The sequence below is a fragment of the Xylona heveae genome (genome assembly GCF_001619985.1).
Source record: "Xylona heveae TC161 unplaced genomic scaffold L228scaffold_11, whole genome shotgun sequence".
NCBI classification, from domain to species: Eukaryota; Fungi; Ascomycota; class Xylonomycetes; order Xylonales; family Xylonaceae; genus Xylona; species Xylona heveae.
In genome coordinates, this window is record NW_017264203.1 from 132595 (window position 1) to 151648 (window position 19054).

Here is a 19054-nt window from a genome sequence, read left to right on the forward strand (position 1 = left end):
CCCTTTTGGGTCGTGGGAAGCCGCATTTACTCCGCACCCGCTTCGTGCAACTCAGCAATCGGCCTTGAGTGCTAATTTCATGATGCAGTCTCTCCGCTCTTGATGATAATTTGCTTCCGCTGCCTCCGTTAGCCGCTTTGTCGGTGTCTGACGCCCGCTGCAATCAATCTCTCATTTGTTTACCGCACAAACCATGCCGTGGCGGCCGCTCGCTCGAATCGCTTTTGCCGTTGCGATTTTCCCTTTCCAGCCGTCATCACCTGCCGATCTCCCACTTGAAATTGGTGATGAGCTTTATATTATCGAACAAGGTGGCGTGGACGGCTCATGGTACCGTGGATATCTGGTGGCGCCTCCATCGTTATTGGCAGGCCTGACCAGCGTAAAGGGACAGACCTTGGAGGCTAGAGTCTTCTCTGGTATCTTTCCTAAGAATTGTGTCGAGGTCCGAGAGCTCCTTGGAGAGGCTTATCCGGGGCCTGGAAGGGACAGCGGGCAACGCGAACTGTCAACTCAAAATGTCACCGGACTCATAACCCCAGAAACGGCCGGGAGCCCCCAAAGCAGCCATGGCGACCTACCATACGCCGGGATACAAAGGGAGCTTTCGATACGCCGTCTCTCGTCCCATAGAGTCTCAGCTGGAAAGTTAGACAACTCGCTAGGCTGGACTCCACAAAGGCGCAAATCTACCAGAGGTGACGCGCACGATATAAGCAGACGCCTCTCCCACAGGTCAAAAAGATCCGATCGAGAATCACTGCAATATGTGCCGCTTTCGCCAATCTCCATGGAGCCTCGCGATCCTTCTGTCCCAAAACCGCCGGCGCCAGTACCAATGCTCAAAGTTGGCGACGAGAATCCGACGTCAATGGAAGAGCCTCTCGTGGATGAGATTGCTTCATGTCTTCGCGAATGGCATTCGACTAATTTGCACGAACTCTTGTTGAGTAGGAAATACGACGCAATTAGAGAGCTTGCGGGACTGGTACAAAAGTTGGATCTGGCAAGAAGACAGATGTTATACAACGTTCTCACGGCGCGCGAGCTAACGGCTTTGCGGGAATGGACTATTTGGAACCTTGTTCGAGGAAATAAGCTTCTGGGAACGGACATAATTGTACGCGATCCCGTCACACGAGGCCGAATTTTGACAGGAGAGGACTCTGCAATCGAAATCACGAAGCTACAATCAAGTATGAGTCTGTTAGACGAGCCACCAATGGCTGCTACAGAGGGCGCGGTGCGACACCACTTGCTTCTGGATTTGAAATCATTTGCCAGTGCATCTTCGGATGCAGTCACCGTGAGCTTCCACCTGTGCTCGAAAGGTCCCGGCACACCGCCAGTTCTTCTCTCAGAGGCATTCAGTATCGACCTCCCCGGAGAAAAGCATATCTCAGATCAGCTGCAAAAAAGGAGAACGAGTACATTGTTTACGGATTTGAGTCCTTCGGATATTGGTGAGACCACTGGTGCAGAATCCCAGCTCTTTCTGGTGATGAAAATATTTGCCGCGCAAGAGACGATAAGAAATGCAACATCGTCTACGAAACTTCAATCTTCACATGACTCCTCTAGCCATCGCAAAACCGTTTCAGCCGCAGCTTCCACCGGCGTCGACACTCTGAGAGACGGAAGTCGAAGTTTCATGTGGACACAGAAAGGTCAAGGCGGATTGCAACGCAGCAATGGGGAGGCGTCCCAGGCCGAACGCCGAGATGATCCTGTCAGATCGCACGCTAGGCCCGGTTCTGATCCGCAGAAACCGCTGTTGCTTACGCGAACAGCGGGCGTTGCGGTGCATAGGATTGATCAACTAATGCGACAAGGCGAAGAATCTGAGCTTGTGCTGGACATGTGGTCCCCGGCTTCGGAAACCAAACATGAGCCTCAGGGGCCCGGATGGAACGAAATAATCAGAGAATTAGTCAAAAGTGAGAGTGGACGCTATTCCAAGTCGCCAAGAAAGGATAGAATGTCCGTCTTCCTTAAGCCTCTCGCGAGCTCTGACGCAGGGACCCTAATTAAGCGCACGCCCACCCTGCTTCACAATGTCATCCAATCTAGGAAAATTGGATTCTCTGGCGTCCCGACCTCAGCACGATCAGACATCTACGTTACGTTAAACGGTGCCTCTTTGTCCCGTGAGACGTCGTTGTCTCACCCTAAGCTTGGTGCCACTCCTCTGACGAATACGTCAATGTCAAATCTTCAACTGGCTCTCGAAGTTCGCAACTCTACTGGGGAGCGTCTACAAAATTGCATACATCCGTCAAGCGGCTCTGGTAGCTGCACCTCATATCGTACAGTGGCGGTGGAGAGAGGGGGCTACTGGAATCAGACCGTTCGGCTTGAGATCCCGCCGGAGAACGTAGCTGACTATCACCTCTTCATGACTATTTTCAATCTACCAGGAAATCCGTTCGCTACTTGTTGGGTACCGCTGTGGCACGATGAAGCCTTCATTAGGGACGGACAGCATTCTGTCATCCTCTATAAGCACGCTGACTTGGGCTCTGGACCAGCTGATGGTAGCGTCGCATATTTGAGCCTTCCTTGGAGTGCGAGGGGCAAGCAGAACATTCTCACAGATGAAGCTGTAACAGGGCCAGGTGCAACCATTGAACTTGAGACATATCTTTGCAGCACGTCACTCTTCCAGGATAAGGTTCTTATTGCCATCACAAAGTGGCGCGAAAAGTCTCCGGAAGAGCTAATGGAGGTTGTTAAGCGCCTGGTCTTCGTCCCTGAAATGGAAATCGTCAAGCGGCTTCGCGAAGTGTTTGATTCATTGTTCGCCATTTTGGTAGAATACGCCGGCAGAGATGACCTCGAGGACTCCGTCTTTAATGCTCTGGTAACAGTGCTCGGTATCGTACATGACCGGAGATTCGATTTGGGCCCTCTCGTGGAGCAGTACGCCGAGACTCAATTTAATTATCCTTTTGCCACGCCTTGTCTACTGAGAAGTCTTACGCGACTATTATCAAACGCGGCAGATGCAGAGGTCTCCAGAAAATTGCGGTCCGCATTCAAAGTTGGGCGTCATCTTTTCAAATTCACCTTTAAGGCTAGAGAACAACAAAAGGCCAAGGAGGCAGGTATTGGGATCACTAGCACCCAGACCAACTTCAACCGGGATGTCGGTGCGATTTTCAGAGCGCTGGAGACACTAATGAGAAATCCGTCACCAACCCTTATAGGAACCAAAACACTTGCGGTACAGCACTTCCACACCTGGCTGCCAGAACTGTCACGGCTTTTGGATGGCAATGAAATTCTCCAGATGGCTGTGGACTTTATGGATGCCTGTGCCGACGTGAAAGGGAAGCTGGCTCTCTATAAGCTGGTACTGCTCGTGAATCTCTCTGGTCTTGGCGTATTTAAAAAGCCAGAAGCTCGTCGAATTTTGCATGTGAACACAGTCCGATGGCTGGCTCCATATTGGGGAAGAACAGAACAGGTTACAAGCCAATACCGAGACCAGGTACGGTTGTGCTGTTCGGTTGTGGCTGCACAGTCAAATGAGCTAGGCCCCCTGGTCTGCGAGTACTTACCCAAGGTCATCGATTCCTACATGATTCTTCAGGGTTCTCGCACTCCCCAGAGCCATACCACGTCCCATCTTTTCCCCAGAACTTATCCTTTCCAGCTTATGGCCTCACACAAGCAACATAGGATTGAAGAAGTCCTGGTAGAACTTGCAGCTTTGCTAGCGACTATAGCCAAGCATCCGACTGCAATTGACACTGGGCTGCCCGAGTCTCAACTTTCAGAGTATCTCTCAAATGCGATGTACATTTTGACTTCTGTTCTCAACGGAGACTCCTTTCCGAGCACATGGCTTAGTCTTCATGTATTGCATCATAAATCTGCCATGCGGCTTTTGGAAAGCATTTCAACCAAGCTCAGAGATAGTTTTCTACCTGACCCTGAAAGTGCCGAGGATTTCGACACGGAACTTTGGCGAGCTTTCTTTACCACGTTATTGAAGCTCGTCGCCAGTGACGCGCTTGCATTGGAAACATTCCCAGAGCAAAAACGTCGAGCGGTTTGGAAAATTGGGGGGGATGTCCGGGAATTAGGAGCGGAGATTCTTCGTCGCAGCTGGGAAGCTATTGGATGGAACACTTCACCCGAAGATCAAAGGCGCTACGGCTTAGAAAAAATGGGTGGTTATCAAGTCCAATATGTACCGGGCCTCGTGTCTCCTATCGTCGAGCTTTGTCTGAGCGTCCATGAAGGCTTAAGACGAGCCGCTATACGGATACTCCAGACTATGATAGTTAGCGAATGGAGCTTGAGCCAGGATCTTTCGATCATTCAGGCAGAACTGATCGACTGTCTCGATCATTTATTTAAAACAAACCCTATGAGCGAGAGCATTCTTCAGAAGATGTTCATTGCAGAGATGAGAGAGCTGTTTGAACCTCTGGCTCGGACGCCAGATGATTCGCTGTATAATGCATTCAACGGGCTTATCACCACAGTTGACGAGCTGCTGGATCTCCTCGTTGCTGTTCACAGTACCGATGGCACTGACGAAACTTTTCAAACCATTCATACTCTGCGATTAATGGAATTCTTACGCGACCTGCAAAAAGATGACATGTACATTCGCTATGTCCATCAATTAGCCCAAACTCAGGCTGAAAGCAACAATGGAGCAGAGGCTGGCCTTGCGCTCCGCCTCCATGCAGATTTGTACAGCTGGGACTCAACCGACCTATTACCACCGATTGAACATCTTTCACTTCCAGCACACTCATCTTTTGAACGAAAAGAGCACTTATACTTCGACATGATTAAGTATTTTGAGGAAAGCAAAGCTTGGAATGCGGCGCTAGCCACGTATAAGGAACTGGAAGTCCTCTACGACGAGATTGTATTTGACTTTGCAAAGCTAGCAAGGACGCAGAGGGCCATGGCAAGGATATACGAGTCCATTTCCAGAGGCGATGGCGAGTATCAGCGTTATTTCCGAGTTGTTTATAAGGGGCTGGGCTTTCCGACCGGCCTGCGAGACAAGCAGTATATCTTCCAAGGCCTACCTTCAGAGCGCTTTGTTGGCTTCACCGATCGCCTGCAACAAATTCATCCCACTGCGCAAATAGTCACAACGGACAAGGTGGAAGATATGGAAGGCCAGTTTCTGCAGGTCAGCGCTGTCAGTCTGCATAGGGATCTGCTCCATCCGGTATATCTGCGGCCAAAGGTTCCTCAGCCAATCCGCGATTTTCTTCTTTCTTCGCAACCAAACCACTTTGCTGTGACCTCGCGCAGAAAAGGCGATGCCAACAATGTCAAGAACCAAGTGTTAGAGAAAACGATATTTGTTACGGCTGAACAGTTCCCAAATATTCTTCGACGCAGTGAGATTGTTTCAGTCAAGCAAGTAGAGCTCTCGCAAATTGAGTCTGCTTTGGAACGAACAGTGCGAAAGACTCAGGAGCTTGGTGTCTTTGAGAAGAAGCTTGGGGAAAGCGATGACAAAATTCTTTTCAAGGGCCTTTCGGAACTGCTTATGTACTCTGTCGATCCTACTTCGACAAATAGTGTCTCTCACTACAGAGAATTGATACCGGATTTTTACGCTGATCAAATGATGGAGGAACCGAGAATGTCTGGGCCACTGGAGAATGCTCTACAAACGGCGCTTGTTGATCACGCATGGATGGTGAAACGTTGCTTAGCGCTGTTTTCCAAGGCGGAGCATCGTTCCACCAAGGAAGAACTTACTCGATGTTCGTGACAGATTACTATGATACTGGGGTTTTTGTGAACTAATGCTAATGATTTACAGATTTTGAAATAACATTTGCGCCGGAGCTTGCCATCCTCGCACCTCCAGTAACGGCTGACCAACCTGCACAGCCTGAATGGCTTCCTCCTTTATCTGTTCCCTCCTTAGTAGCAGACACATCCCTGAATCTGAGGCGCTCATTCTCCCACAGTCAACTTCTATTGGAGCAATCGCCGGCACTGATCGCAGATGATAAAGCATTCCACTCAGTGGTCAGTTCTGAATCTGCAGGACAAGGCAGTCGCAGAACAGAGCAGTCGGAGAAACCTGAGAAGATTGAAAAGCCGGAGAAGAATCGCCTCAGTCTTCATTTCCTCACGCGCCACATTACTAATTCCTCCGCCGGCGCCGGCGCCGAAGACCGCGAACGCGACTCTGACCAGGTATCCAACCGCCAGCATGATTATCATCTCTTCCGCAGACCTAGTGCTATCACTACAGACGACGCTGCCACTGTATCCAGTCACGCAACTGCTACTACGACAAGAACGACCCCACGCAACGGCAATCGCGGCGTTGACGGTCCGGGAAGCGGTGATGTTAGAAGAAGCGAATCCACAGCCAGAGGCCGCGACGAGAACCGGGCCAATGGAAGCGGAAGTCGTGGTGGCAATAGTAGTAAAAGCCTTGCCCATAGGCTGAGCAAAGTTTCTAGTGTACTCGAAATGGATCTTCCCACACCTCGGCGTGGTCGCAGTCCTGCTATGGAAAGTGAGAATACTCAACGACCAACGACAAAGGATAGTTTCCTCACAAGATCGTCAAGTCGACGTAAAGGCGGCGCTCCAGGGGCCCTCAAGAATTCCGGGTTAGGGAGAGCGTCAGAAGGTGTCAAGAAAAGGATGAGTTTAATGAAGTTGGGCCGCAAAGGGAGCAAGGCGAGTAGTGTTTTGAGCTGAATAGCGAGGAGCACTTGCCTCTGTCGTCATGCCTCTCATGGTTTTTGTTTCCTTTTCCAAAGCCCTGTCTCTTCAAGCTTCATATCAAAGACCCTTAAACCCATAGTTCACAAAACCCAAGCCTGAAACATTAACCTTCAGCAGGAGACCAAATTCTGCTCACACAGTGTTTGCTCATGCACACTCATTGTTTTGTGTATGTGTGCTTCTTGTCCCGTTTGTTCGTTCTGCAGCCTACTGCAGTGCCTGTTCATGTTTTTCTCTTCCTTGTATGTTTTATTTTCATTGTCCATTCTATTCTTCCTGGCATTCTACTGCTTGTCGTGTTCATTCTTGCTTTCCAGAAATAGGTCACACCCGACTGATTTTCTGGTTCTTGTCCATGGACCTGTATTCAAATACCCCTTTTTTTTTTTAATTTATTTATTGTTTTCCCTCCATTTTTTCTATATTTATTGTTTTCCCCTGCATTGCATCTGCCATGCAGTTTGAATTGCATTTTCTTTCTTCCCTTGTTTAAGTTAACACATTTGTGTTTGAAATTCCTTGAAGCCTTCCTTTCAGACTCTGCTCGTACGTGCATTTTACTCAAGTATCTGGATATCCAAATCATATATTGGATAGTTGTGCATTGTCACATAGGTCTTTTTACTGTCACTGTGTAAATTATTATTATTATCATCATCATCATCATCATCATCATCTCAGAATTACAAAAATTATCTATATCTTTCATCCTTGGATGCTCAGTGATCAGCACATCAGCACATGATCGTTTGCCCATTACAATTGTCTAATAGAAGCAACTGCCAGACATGATCCGTCAGAAAGTCAGGATACGTTAATGCACCTAATGTCCGCCGCTACTGTTGCAACACTTGCTATTTTCGATCGGTCACGTGCAGTCCGCGGAGCGTCGCGCGAAGCGCGAATGGTTGACCTCCTCCAAAAGCACCCCCAATAACTATCCGCGGGCCTCCGAAACCAAACACTTCTTCGTAAAGTACGACGCCGACTCTAGTGTTGGTTGGTCTGGTCTATCAGAGTCTCCCTCTGGAAAATACAGGGCATATATATCTGACTGTTTTCTTCATTTCACAATGCTCCGGGAACTAATTTTCATGTGATCCGCGGACCATTAGAGTCTTGTTTTGGCATTGCAGTACAGAATACAGTGTTTGTTTACAAATTTCTTTTCGTTTTTTTTGTTGGTTATACGGTACTTTTGAGTTTTGCTATGAAATTTGCGCGGTTGGAGTTGTAAGCGTTGCGGTGCCGGCGCGTGATTGCGTATGTTGCAACAGGTTGCTGTGAGGTTTATATACTATCAATTCCAAGTATGAAGCGGCAGCGCGGGGCCGTTGATCGCTCAGAAGATGGGGACCGGGGCTGGGACCGGAGCAGAGACCAAGACCGTGACAGGGGAATCCCGGGGACCCGCGGACTCGATTCTCCGGGAGGCTCCGGCGAACATACAGCCATCACGGGCACTCCACTGCCGCCATTGAATGGTTCGAATCAAGCGTCGAGTCAAAAGAAGAGAAAGTACTGGCAGCCTCCGTTTTCGTGCTTCTTCTGCCGCGCGAAGAAGCTCCGGTGTGATCGAGCACGACCGTGTGGGAATTGCACGTCGAGGAGGCTGGAGTGCAGGTATGCTGATGATCAAGAGGAGGACGGAAGAGATGATGGCGGTGTTGCGGTCGGTTTGGGAGAAGGGAGGACGGAGCAGCGGCAGTGGCAGCGGCAAGAGCAGCAACCTGGGCGTCATGAGCGTTGGATGGGGAATGGAAGTTTGAGTACAGGCAGGAGTAGTGGTAGTGATGTGGAAGTTGTGCAAACGGCAGTGCGTAAACAAGCAGCGCCGGCAGCTCAGGATAGGGGGTCAAGGGCGGGTCTAGTGGATGCGGAGCGTTATGAGAGGTAAGTTTGGGTCGTTGAATATGATCTTGGGCAGTGGGATAGAGAGCTAACATATGAGTAGAGATATTTCCATGCTAAAAGAACGGTTGCACGAGCTTGAAAAGGCAGTCTTCCATCGTACTGTTCAAGGCGACGAGAATGAAGCCCCTTTGCGCGGCGAGGGACAAGGGTCATCTGCATCCAGAGCCCAAGTGACAGAGAGCCTCCAAGGCGAAAATTCAGGAGAACGAGTTTCGAGACTCGAAAACAAGGACACATCCGAGCATTCGGAGCCTGAGAGCGGTACTCTGGATGTCATGGAACGAATGGCGATCAATCCAAACGAAGGCATGAGTATCTCAAATGGACAAGTCCGTGTCCAGGTACGATGTCTCTGACATTTCTTATTTCTCTTCTTTTCTATATGCGTTTCTTTTCCTGAGATTGACCTATGAAACCAGACACAAAATTCCGAAACGCCAGACGTGTCGTCGCCTGAGAACCGACTCTTGTTATCTTCCCTTTCCAACCCAGACTCGAGCCCAAGATTCACTCCTTTTCTGGGCGGCACCAACCTGACAGCGAGCCACGTGCAACGCGAATTTCCCGCACGAGAAATTGCTCGAGAGCTGTTTGACTTTTACATTGATCACATCAATGTCATCTACCATGAACTTCACGTGCCTACCTCGCGAGATATGCTGAACAGGGTATATCAGCAAGTGGAGGACCGGAACGAAGAGATCAATTCCAGCGAAGTGGCACTCTTATTTGCCATTTTCTCAAACAGCGCATATTACTGGCCAAAAGTGACCTCGCCGTCCCTAAAGATATCCAATCAAGTACGAGATTACTGGGGCCTATGGAAAGATATTTCTGTAGCTCAGCTTGTCAGTGGATCACAAACACATGGGCCGTCGACCATCTTGATCCAGACGGCCAGCATCCTTGCCCATCTGTGCTGGAACTCTGAAGGTCCTTCGCCATTGTTACATTTCTTGCGGGCTAGTTACGAAGCCATGGCGCGGCAATTGATGATCCATAAGCAAGACACGCCGCGGCAGAGAAGAGAAAATAAACAAAAGGGGATATCCGAAGTTGAGCTCGAAATCCGCCGTCGTTTGTGGTGGCATCTCGTGTCTATAGATTGGTATGCAATTTCCTTTCTTTCTTTCTTTCTTTCTTTCTTTCTTTCTTTCTTTCTTTCTTTCTTTCTTTCTTTCTTTCTTTCTTTCTTTCTTTCTTTCTTTCTTTCTTTCTTTCTTTCTTTCTTTCTTTTTTTTTTTCTTCTTCTTTTTTGGTAAAACTGACAACCACCAGGCTCCTGTCCGCTCTGGCCGGCCCACAAGAAGGCTTCTACTCGCACAACCCTAAACACATGTGCATCGACTACCCCGCCAACGTCGACGACGAGCTCGTCGGCCTCGCGCAGGGCGAGCCGGTCCTGACATCGACCAAACCAACCGCCATGTCCATCTTCCTGCTGCGGATCAATCTAGCAGAAATATGCCGCGAGATCGTCGACAGCCTGCCGCAATCATCGTTCGATCTGCGGGACATGTCCTACGAGACGCTCCTGCGCCTTGACGCCCGAATGCAAGAATTCAACGAGTCCCTGCCGGTCTTTGCGCGGACCGACCCGGTCAGCATCAAGCAAAGCGAGCATTTATGCAAAGACATTCCTTACTTTTCGCTCGCCCGCACGGTCATGAACCTGGGTTTACAGATCCGACTCAGTCGTCTGCATCGCCCGTTTCTGTTCCGCGGCGCAGTCGACCCGCGCTACGCGTACTCGCGCATCGTATGTATTCGGTCCGCGGAGAACGTTATCGACTTGCAACTCTCTGTGGATGCAAAGGATTTGTACTATGCCGTGGAAGGGTCATATAGCGTCAACCACCACTTGTTTGTCGCGGCGATTATCCTGACGGTCGAGGTCTGCTTTAATAAAAGCAGCAGGGATACGAAACGCCTGACGGAGAAGATTCTCGCGGCCTGCGCCTTTCTGGGCCGGACGCAGAATAGTCTCCGCACGGCGAAGTTGGGGATTAAGAATGGATTGAAGATGCTCGTGGATATGCTGAGAAAGTATCGCATCATTGATGAGGTTGGTTCTGTAGGCTCCACCGTGCAGGATCGTTCATCGCAGTCCAGCTCCACCGCCCTCCTGTCCGGTTCTCCTTCTTCTTCGTCCTTTTCTCATCCCTCTTCTTCCTCCCATCCTTCTTCCGTCCCTGTGTCTGGCGGTCCCTCTTCCATATCCACTTCGTTTCCATATACCCAACTCACTCCCCTTCCGCGAGACTCTAGTCTCTCCGACTTGGTGCCTAGTGTCCTTTCGCGGCCTTTTACTCCATCTCAGTCCATACCTTCATCTACATTTACATCTACTTCTTTATCCGCATCTACATCTACATCTTTGCGCGCCCCTACATCTGCATCCAATCCCACCGCCTTCAATCCCACCATTCCCGACCGCGCCAACACTTCTACCAACCACAGTACTTCATTTCCCAACGACTCAAGCTCCTTGACTTCGTCCTTATCCTCCTCCTCGCTATCAGGGCCATCCGGTTCAGGGCCAGTTGGGCCAGTGCCAGCGTCAGGACCATCGTCAGGCTCCGTGTCAGTGTCAAATCCCACCAACGACGACATCATATCCAACTACGCTGACCTGGACAAATCCTGGTCCGAATTCTTCGACGACATGACCTGGCTCTCATCTACTCATTTAGCTACTGGAACTGGGACCGGGACCGGAACAGGAACCGGGACTGGAACGGGCGACCACCACCAACAACATCATCATTATCAACAGCAGCAGCAACAACAAGAACCGAACTGGGAAGGACTTTTTGCCGATTTGGATTTTCATTTCGGACACGGTCCTCTCGGTCCAGTTGGTGTTTAGTACTTATATCATGTGATCCATTCGTACCTCCATTGGTGTCTAGGTGACCTGTAACACCGGACCCGTTTTATTGTCCTATCCTCTTAACTGTACCGATTGTTCATCCTGCTTCTCCCACTCGAGTCTTGCTTCTTGCGTCTTGCCTCCTCTACTGTCACTTTATATCATCCCACTACTTCAAAGTTGTCTCCGTGAAAGACATTACTCACTGCTACCCAGCACTCGCTGGTGAACGACATTACATACCCACTCGACTATCGTCTGTATATCGGATATCCATCCTATAGAATTACGCAGTCACAATCAACAAGTTCCGAGAGTGAACTTTACGTAGTAGTAGTGTTATACTAGTATACCCGAGCTTTAATACGAATATACTATCCGCGACTCAAAAGGTCCGACGTGCGGGTCCAAGGTGCGAGCCCAAAGAAATCGATACGGCTAAAGATGAAGAGAACATACGACGGATACTCATAATGCGGAGCAATGTAAATGGTTAACAATTGACACATGGTTTGGACACAAAGACGTAAAGCTTAATTTAAGAATTGTATCAAGAGAAGTAAAACCAAACCCGGCAAAAGGGGGAAGATACTTGAAGATTAAAACGAAAGATAAAAAATTGAAAAAAAAAAAAAAAAAAAAAACAAATGGAAATGGAAATAAAATAAATAAATAGGTGAGCAAAAGCGCCGATCCATTCGCCGACCGTCCCATTTTTTGAAAATAGTAGAAAAAAGCTATAAGCCATGATCCGTAGATCAAGATGAACATCCGAGATGAATAGAGAAGAAGCAAGAACGGAAAGAGAAAACAGCAGGGGAAAGAAAGGGGAAAAGAAGCAAGGATGAAACAGAAAACGGTAGGGGAAAGAAAGGGAGAAAGAAATAAGTGATTAACCCGGAAGACAGGAAGGATAGAATTAATGAATAGAAAAGAAACAGAAATCAAGACACCTCTTGAACTATTTTTCCATTTCCCTGGCCAGCAGCAAATACTGTTCCTACTGGTGCATTGAGCCATTCCTGGGGCACGCCGACTCTGCTTCCGTCACGGGAATTGACCCAGCGGACGAGATGGGGCTTTGGTTTCTCGGGGATGACTTCCTGCGCAGCGGCAGCGGCAGCACTGGGTGTCACGTTGCCTGCTGCTCCGCTGGCGGTTTCAGTGACGGTTGCTGCGGCCTTGCCGCGGCGTTTGGGGGCTTGCTTTTTGAGAAGACGATTTATGGTGTCCATCTGATGGTGTTAGTGAGTACGATAGGAAGCACTGGGGTAGGAGAGAACAAAGATAAATACCTTTTCCTCTTCGTTGCGCTTTTCGCTGAGATTCTTTCGCCGACGCGCCATTTCGGCTCTGCGCATGGCGTGTTCTTCTGCCGTGAGGTGCTTTTTCACTTTGCTTTCTAAGTTTCATAAAAAAGGGGTTAATTAATTGGCCAGGAAGGAAATGGGATAGGTACCTGGTAGTGAGTAGTGATAGATAAGGTACTGAGTGAACAGGGGGTGAAAAGAATGGTATATAGAGGACAAACACTCACCAGATGGCAACGCCAACAAGTCCGCATTCATGACCTCGTCTAGTCGGCTTCGTTGCCGTTTGGTCATTCTGCTGTAATCCGGCGTGCTGGCCCGACTGCCAGACATGGGCGTCTCATCGTCACCGCTCTCCGCTTCTTCACCTTCTTCGTCCTCTTCTTCCTCTTCCTCCTCTTCTTCCTCCTCCTCCTCCTCCTCGTCCTCTTCTTCTCCCTCACCTCCACCTTCGCCTTCTTCCTCCTCGTTACCCTCCTCGTCTTCCTCGTCAGACTCAATATCAGATAATTCTTCGTCGTCGTCATCGTCATCTAAATCCATTTCCTTTGCCTCCACGCTCTTTACTTTGCCAGAGTCCGCGGGCGTCACTGTCAACGCCGGCTTCCCTGACGAAGGAGCCGTCATTCTCTTGATGACGGGGGGCGGGGGAGGAGCATCGTCCATTTCCGTGTCTTCTTGTACATCGTCACTTTCACCCTCAGCATCCTCGTCGCCGACCTCGTCTTCCTCTTCAACCTCATCGTCGTCGTCTTCGTCCTCGCTGCCGCTGTCCTCGATAATGGGGCGCTTTGCGCGACTCCCCCGCGGTCCCGTCACAATCTCGCCCGGTGTAAAGCTGTCGCGTGTTCGCTTCAAATCCATCGCACCTCGAGCTTTAGACGACATGTTGACGGTCAATCGGATTGTCTTTTTGGGATCTTCGGGAGACGAACTCTCGTGTCGGCCGGTCGTTGGGCTGGTAGTATTACTGGCAGCTACTGCCGCTGCTGCTGCACGTCGCGGCCGTGATGAAGTAGCTGTGGGCGAGCTGGGAGAGACATCTTCTGTTAGAGCAGCTCGAGGACGGAGAGATCGCCGCGGCATTGTGAAGACGATGAGTAGTGTAGAATATGAAAACAAGATTTTAAAAAAAGACACTGGGATGGATATGGGCTCTCGGCGATGATTTGCCACAAGGAGCATCAGTAATAAGCGTGCTCAGGCATAAGACGGATTATTTGTGTTATTATGTGATGACCCGGCAGCCCTGCAGGCTACCGGGCTGTGTCTGTATGGGGCGACGCCCAGCCATGGATCGTGATTCGCATGGGCTGGGCGTTGATTGGGGGTTTCGGCAGGGACGTATATCTTTCGTAAGGTGGTAGGTGCGTTTGAAACAATTGAAACCACAACAATCCATGGATGAAGAACACTCGCGCAGTACAATAAATTGAATCATCAGGGGAAAAGACACTGGAATATACTTACAAAGTGGTACCTGAGTCCTGTGCTCGGAATATGTCTTGGTCAGGTCGAATCCAGTCGTCGGGATCATCATAGTCGCTGCTCTGCCGTCGCGGCCGCTTGGCTGGTCGCTCCGTCTTGTAGCTCATACGTGTCTGTAACAGTCACACCGATATGACAGTCACGCTTTTCATTCCATTCAACCTCACTCGCCTTGATTGAGAGAGAGAAAGCAAAAAAGAGATGACTAAAGTATAATTGTAAAATGATATCGAATTAGAGAACATAAGACCAAGTAGAAGGTTGATGAGAATCCGGTGTGTCCATAACTTATTGGTGTGTCTTGATTCAAAGGCGGTGAATCGATTGTCCAATCACCGCTCCTCATGACTCAGCAGCCGAGGGTCTTGATAGCTGACATGTGACCGCATCATTCAACTCCACGACAAACCGCCCTTATCTTTCATACAACTACAGCAATGACAGACTCTTCAGATCAAAAGAAATCCTCTCAGGAGGGAGACAGGGAGAAGACGGATATCATTTCAGATTCAGCATCTTCAACTGAAAGATCAGACAACAATGCGCCGGACGCAGACGAGCCAGCTCAACCGAAGCAGCACAACGCTGCTCATTCCGAATATACTCTCCAACTCGAAACAGCTGCCGAATTCCTCAAGGATGACGAGATCAGAAATGCTCCTGATAGCCTGAAACGGAAGTTCCTCTCTGCTAAAAACATAAAATCCGAAGACATTGAAACACTCCTGCGCGATGCACCAAAGGCCGATCCTCCTTCGCCCACTTCAGCCGACAATGTCTCCGAGAACCAGTCGCGATCAGACATTAGACCGTCTTCTACGAAACCCTCAGAATCACCGCCGGTAGTAACGTATCCAGAATTTCTCGTACAGGCATCCAAGCCACCGCCTCTCGTCACACTCAGCCGACTGGCTACAACCCTGTACATCTCCGGTGCCGCCGCCCTGGCAACCTACGGAGCAAACAAATACATTCTCTCGCCCATGTTTAACTCTCTCACTTCTGCACGGCATTCTCTCGCCTCTACCGCGCAGACCAACGTCGATACGTTGAACGAGAAGCTCTCAGGACTCGTATCAGAAATCCCTCCCTTGGCCGCTGTCAAGTTCGTTAAATCCGAGGAAGGCGAAACCGACGGTCCTCAGCACTTAGATACCGAGTCCGAGGAACCGACAGAGCTCTTCCACCGCGACTTTGGCACGCAAACGTCTCGTCGTCAATCAAACAGCCTGTCGGCGCATCCTGTTCCGGGACTATTCCCACCCGGAGTAACCACCTCTGGCGTCCCTGACAGCACTTCGGATCCCACGACTTCGCAGCAACTCCGTATTGAAGCACTCCAGGGACATTTGAACGAGATGGTATCGTTCCACGAGCTTGACGCGGAGACAAATTCCGAAGTGACTACCAGCATGCGCGACCTCTCAACATACCTTGATGGGCTCACGTATAGTTCGGCGTATTGGTCTAGCTCAGGCTCGTATCTCGGCTCCGTTAGCGGCGCGGGACTTGGTGGTGTGGGAAGCGCCAAGAATGACGATGATGGCATTACAAAGTTCAGAAACGAGATTCGTTCGGTCAAGGGTGTCTTGCTCTCTGCAAGAAACTTTCCCACTGGGCCGGGACGAGTAACGCCGAGTTCTTTCGCGAGGTGATGTAGCTTTTTGAGCGAGATTGTACTTTTTTACGCTTTTCTGTTTATTTTATTTCTTTCCCTAGCATTCTCAGCCATAACGGCATCTCATCATATCGTTCCGGCGTTATTGTGCTATCATTCTTTTCGCCTTTATATACCTATTCTTGTACAGTACTGTGTATATCATTCAATATACTTCATCACATTGCATTAAAATCATCAGTTCATTCCAGTAAAGAAACCAGATTCTTAAGTCCATCCCATTTGCTCATTAAGGAAGAGCTCGAGATATCCTTACCCCTCTTATTCCGAGAGGCAGCGACCCAGCTCCGCCGCAGCAGCAAGCACTCGCTCCTCTTCCAGTCGTCTTCCGACTAGTTGAAGACCTACTGGCGTTCCATGGAACAAGTTCGGATCATCTGCAGTTCGAATACACGTATGAGCATTTTTTCCTTCACCTCCTTTTGGAAAGAAGGGAAATGAATCCACTTTGGATGAACTCACATTGTTTCCACACCTGCTCGTCCATCTCACCCAAATACTCTCCCCTCTGACGCCCAGCATCAGCCGCAGCCAGATCACGCGCCTTATCGACCGTCGTGACTGGCACAGAAATAGCCGTATAATCCAAAGCGTTAATGACGCCCGTGTATCCCGGATAAATCGCTTGGCCAGGAAGATATGACGCCGTCGGAGCAATAGGCAGAATGAAAAAGTCGACTGCGCGACCAGTAGACGTCTTCGAGGCCGTGCTGTTCCAGTATTCTAAGTATGCGGTCTGATATGCATTCCGGCGGAGGGCGTAGCTCCAGCTCTCGTTGACGGTCTTGGGTGTCAAATGGCCCGGAGAAGAGCCGTAGATGTTGGCAATCTGAGGGACAACGGGCTCGCCGCTAGACCCGATAGAAGAGTGGATGTCGTTGCCGCCGTCCATGACGAAGAGGCTCCACTGGCGATTGGTCAGTGGTCTGTTAAATGTAGTGGGTGCGAGGGAGGTTTTTGTTCTATATTGGCGAGTTGGAAGGTGATAGGAACGAGGGCTAGGAGTTGATAGGTGTGGGATTATAGGATTTTGTGGGGAATAGAGAAGACTTTGAAGAGAGGGAAAAGACAGATAGAAGAAGGAGAAGAAGGAGAAGAAGGGAAGAAGGAACGTACAATGATTTCAAAAGCTTCTTTGTGGGATGGTGGCTCCCATTCGATGACCTGAAAAGAGATTCGGCGTTAGTTTCAACTGCCCAGATGGACCACGTGTCTTTGAGGGATAGTACACCGGCAAATGAAGTCGGTGAGTAATACGTACTTCGTGTCCATGAGCCTTGAGCTTTGCAACAGTCTCATCAATAGCACGAGTAATGGGAGGATGGGGCAGGACTATCCCGTCGCTGCGGAGGACACCAAAGGCGAGACCTCCCGACTTGGCATGCTTTGCGACCGCTTCAGTTTCGCTCTGACGCCATGGCATGTTCACAACTGTTGGGTCGTGCAGCCATGGTTGTGTTGAAAGAATGGATTTCGTGATGACTTCTAGATCGTCGACTCTGTGGCCCATGGGACCGACAACAGGGCTGACGAGTTCTTGGCCTTCCATCTGGATATATACAGAGTCAGATTGAGAAGATTTCTTTTTATGAGCATTACGGGAAATACGTACGCTGCCGGCAATCTTGGACCATGGTAATCTGCCAATAGATGGTTTAAGGCCATACAAGCCTTGGAAAGCGGCTGGAAGACGAATGGATGCGGCTATATGATTGTCAGTATTGCCGGTCTTCTCCCTCAGGTCGTCAAGTCTGGAAAGAAAGAAAGTAAAGTAAATCAAGAGAGATCGAAATGGGTAAATCTAGCCATGCCAATACTTACCAATATCTGTTCCAAATCCGATAATACTCCCCTTCATTGCCAATAGTGAAGCTTCACCTCCAGATGACCCGCCTGCGGACACCAAACGATTGCGCGCATTCCAGGTGTACCCAATGATATTGTTGTTGGTGTCAATGGCCTATTTTCCTGGTAAGCTGTGGCGTCCAGTGTATGCTGGAACAGTCTGCTTCATCGCAGGCGTTCCCAATTCTCAGGAGAGCCAAGAGCCTAAATCACCCAGGGTTATGCAATTTTTACTTACCATTAGTGCTGTTGGAACATTGGTCTTAGCATAGATGACTGCTCCGAGCTCTCTCAACTCTTTGACCAAAAGTGCCTCGTCCTTCGCTGTTTCTTTCCGGCCTAAGTTACTGATATAACCTACAGTGGTCTCTGCACCTTCGACGCGGATCTGGTCTTTCCAGCTGACTGGGAGACCATGTAGCCTGCCAATTGGTTTCCCATGAGCAGCAATATATGCATCAAGCTCATCGGCTTGGGCAAGTGCTTGCTGAAAGAGAACATCGCTCAGGCAGTTTGTCTACATGCAACAGTTAGTGTGAAATCGATAAGAGCAAGTTTCAAAAGCGGAAAAAAGAAACAATTAATGCAACAGCCTCTCATAAAACTTTACACACTGCGTTTAATAAAAGGAACAAAACAAATCTCGAGACTTATGTACCACTTGATGAGCAATTGCAGCGCGTTTGCAAAATGCTAGAGTGACTTCTTTAGCTGTGATCTCCCGACGTGCAAGCTTTCCCAGAAGCTCTTCGATGGACAGTTTCTCGGTGAATTCAATTTCCCTCGGCTCGAGGTAAGCTCTAGGGAAATTTGTTGCATCTGGAAGCTCTGCTGGAGGCGGAATAGCATCTCCAGGAATCGTATATGGCCCCAGTAGCTTTGCGACCTCAGCCCGCTTGCGCTCGGCAGCGGCTTGCCATGTGCCTTCGGAGGATACGATCATGATCAATGAGAGGACGGGTTTTTGCCAATTAGAATGGAAAAGCACGCCTGGAAATATCGATCATCTGTAATGATTCCCCCGCATATGTATTGAGCACGCTCCACTCGTCATCGTCATGATGGTGACGAGCGGCCCCACTTTCCCCACGCGGTAGGTCTGATATTATATTGTACATGGATGGTTTCCAAGCATGCTATTTATCAGCTCAGCTGCCTCGCAAGTTGCTTTCTGTTGGCCAGGCCGTTGGATTGAATACGAGTAAATCATGGTAA

General features: G+C 49.4%; 5 protein-coding genes across 5 annotated transcripts; 3 read left to right on the top strand and 2 right to left on the bottom strand.

The window, feature by feature from the left end:
• Positions 1–193: 193 nt before the first annotated feature.
• Positions 194–7111, top strand: L228DRAFT_263199 (hypothetical protein; the record flags this gene model as incomplete). Its single annotated transcript, XM_018334471.1, has 2 exons — positions 194–5747; positions 5807–7111. 2 exons carry the CDS (start codon positions 194–196, stop codon positions 6703–6705), a joined length of 6453 nt encoding a protein of 2150 aa, XP_018185410.1. The 3' UTR covers positions 6706–7111.
• Positions 7112–8044: 933 nt separating this feature from the next.
• On the top strand, positions 8045–11515 carry L228DRAFT_270633 (hypothetical protein; the record flags this gene model as incomplete). The annotated part of the gene is made up of 4 exons (XM_018335433.1): positions 8045–8625; positions 8687–8987; positions 9066–9754; positions 9925–11515. The coding sequence occupies 4 exons, from the start codon at positions 8045–8047 to the stop codon at positions 11513–11515; spliced, it is 3162 nt and encodes a 1053-aa protein (XP_018185411.1).
• Positions 11516–12168: 653 nt separating this feature from the next.
• L228DRAFT_250282 (hypothetical protein) lies at positions 12169–14243 on the bottom strand. Its single transcript, XM_018333286.1, has 3 exons — positions 13056–14243; positions 12814–12920; positions 12169–12753 (listed from the first exon to the last, which is right to left on the bottom strand). Exons 1-3 carry the CDS (start codon positions 13912–13914, stop codon positions 12463–12465), a joined length of 1257 nt encoding a protein of 418 aa, XP_018185412.1. The 5' UTR covers positions 13915–14243; the 3' UTR covers positions 12169–12462.
• A 480-nt stretch (positions 14244–14723) lies between these two features.
• Positions 14724–16160, top strand: L228DRAFT_250283 (hypothetical protein). The gene has a single exon (XM_018333287.1). The coding sequence runs from the start codon at positions 14754–14756 to the stop codon at positions 15969–15971; it is 1218 nt and encodes a 405-aa protein (XP_018185413.1). The 5' UTR covers positions 14724–14753; the 3' UTR covers positions 15972–16160.
• Positions 16161–16249: 89 nt separating this feature from the next.
• Positions 16250–18916, bottom strand: L228DRAFT_263203 (amidase). Its single transcript, XM_018334472.1, has 8 exons — positions 18498–18916; positions 18078–18356; positions 17816–17954; positions 17607–17698; positions 17256–17543; positions 17111–17158; positions 16457–16901; positions 16250–16371 (listed from the first exon to the last, which is right to left on the bottom strand). Exons 1-8 carry the CDS (start codon positions 18780–18782, stop codon positions 16256–16258), a joined length of 1692 nt encoding a protein of 563 aa, XP_018185414.1. The 5' UTR covers positions 18783–18916; the 3' UTR covers positions 16250–16255.
• Between the last annotated feature and the right edge of the window lie 138 nt (positions 18917–19054).

Excerpts from the sequence above, each read along its gene's own strand:
- L228DRAFT_250283 (XM_018333287.1), top strand. The coding sequence starts at position 14,754 with ATGACAGACTCTTCAGATCAAAAGAAATCCTCTCAGGAGGGAGACAGG.
- L228DRAFT_250282 (XM_018333286.1), bottom strand. The coding sequence starts at position 13,914 with ATGCCGCGGCGATCTCTCCGTCCTCGAGCTGCTCTAACAGAAGATGTC. Across the intron at positions 12,921-13,055 it reads CTTGTTGGCGTTGCCATCTG|AAAGCAAAGTGAAAAAGCAC; the intron begins GTGAGTGTTTGT and ends TATGAAACTTAG. Across the intron at positions 12,754-12,813 it reads AGCGCAACGAAGAGGAAAAG|ATGGACACCATAAATCGTCT; the intron begins GTATTTATCTTT and ends TAACACCATCAG.
- L228DRAFT_263203 (XM_018334472.1), bottom strand. The coding sequence starts at position 18,782 with ATGATCGTATCCTCCGAAGGCACATGGCAAGCCGCTGCCGAGCGCAAG. Across the intron at positions 17,699-17,815 it reads CGGATTTGGAACAGATATTG|CCGCATCCATTCGTCTTCCA; the intron begins GTAAGTATTGGC and ends ACAATCATATAG. Across the intron at positions 17,544-17,606 it reads GGTCCAAGATTGCCGGCAGC|ATGGAAGGCCAAGAACTCGT; the intron begins GTACGTATTTCC and ends GTATATATCCAG.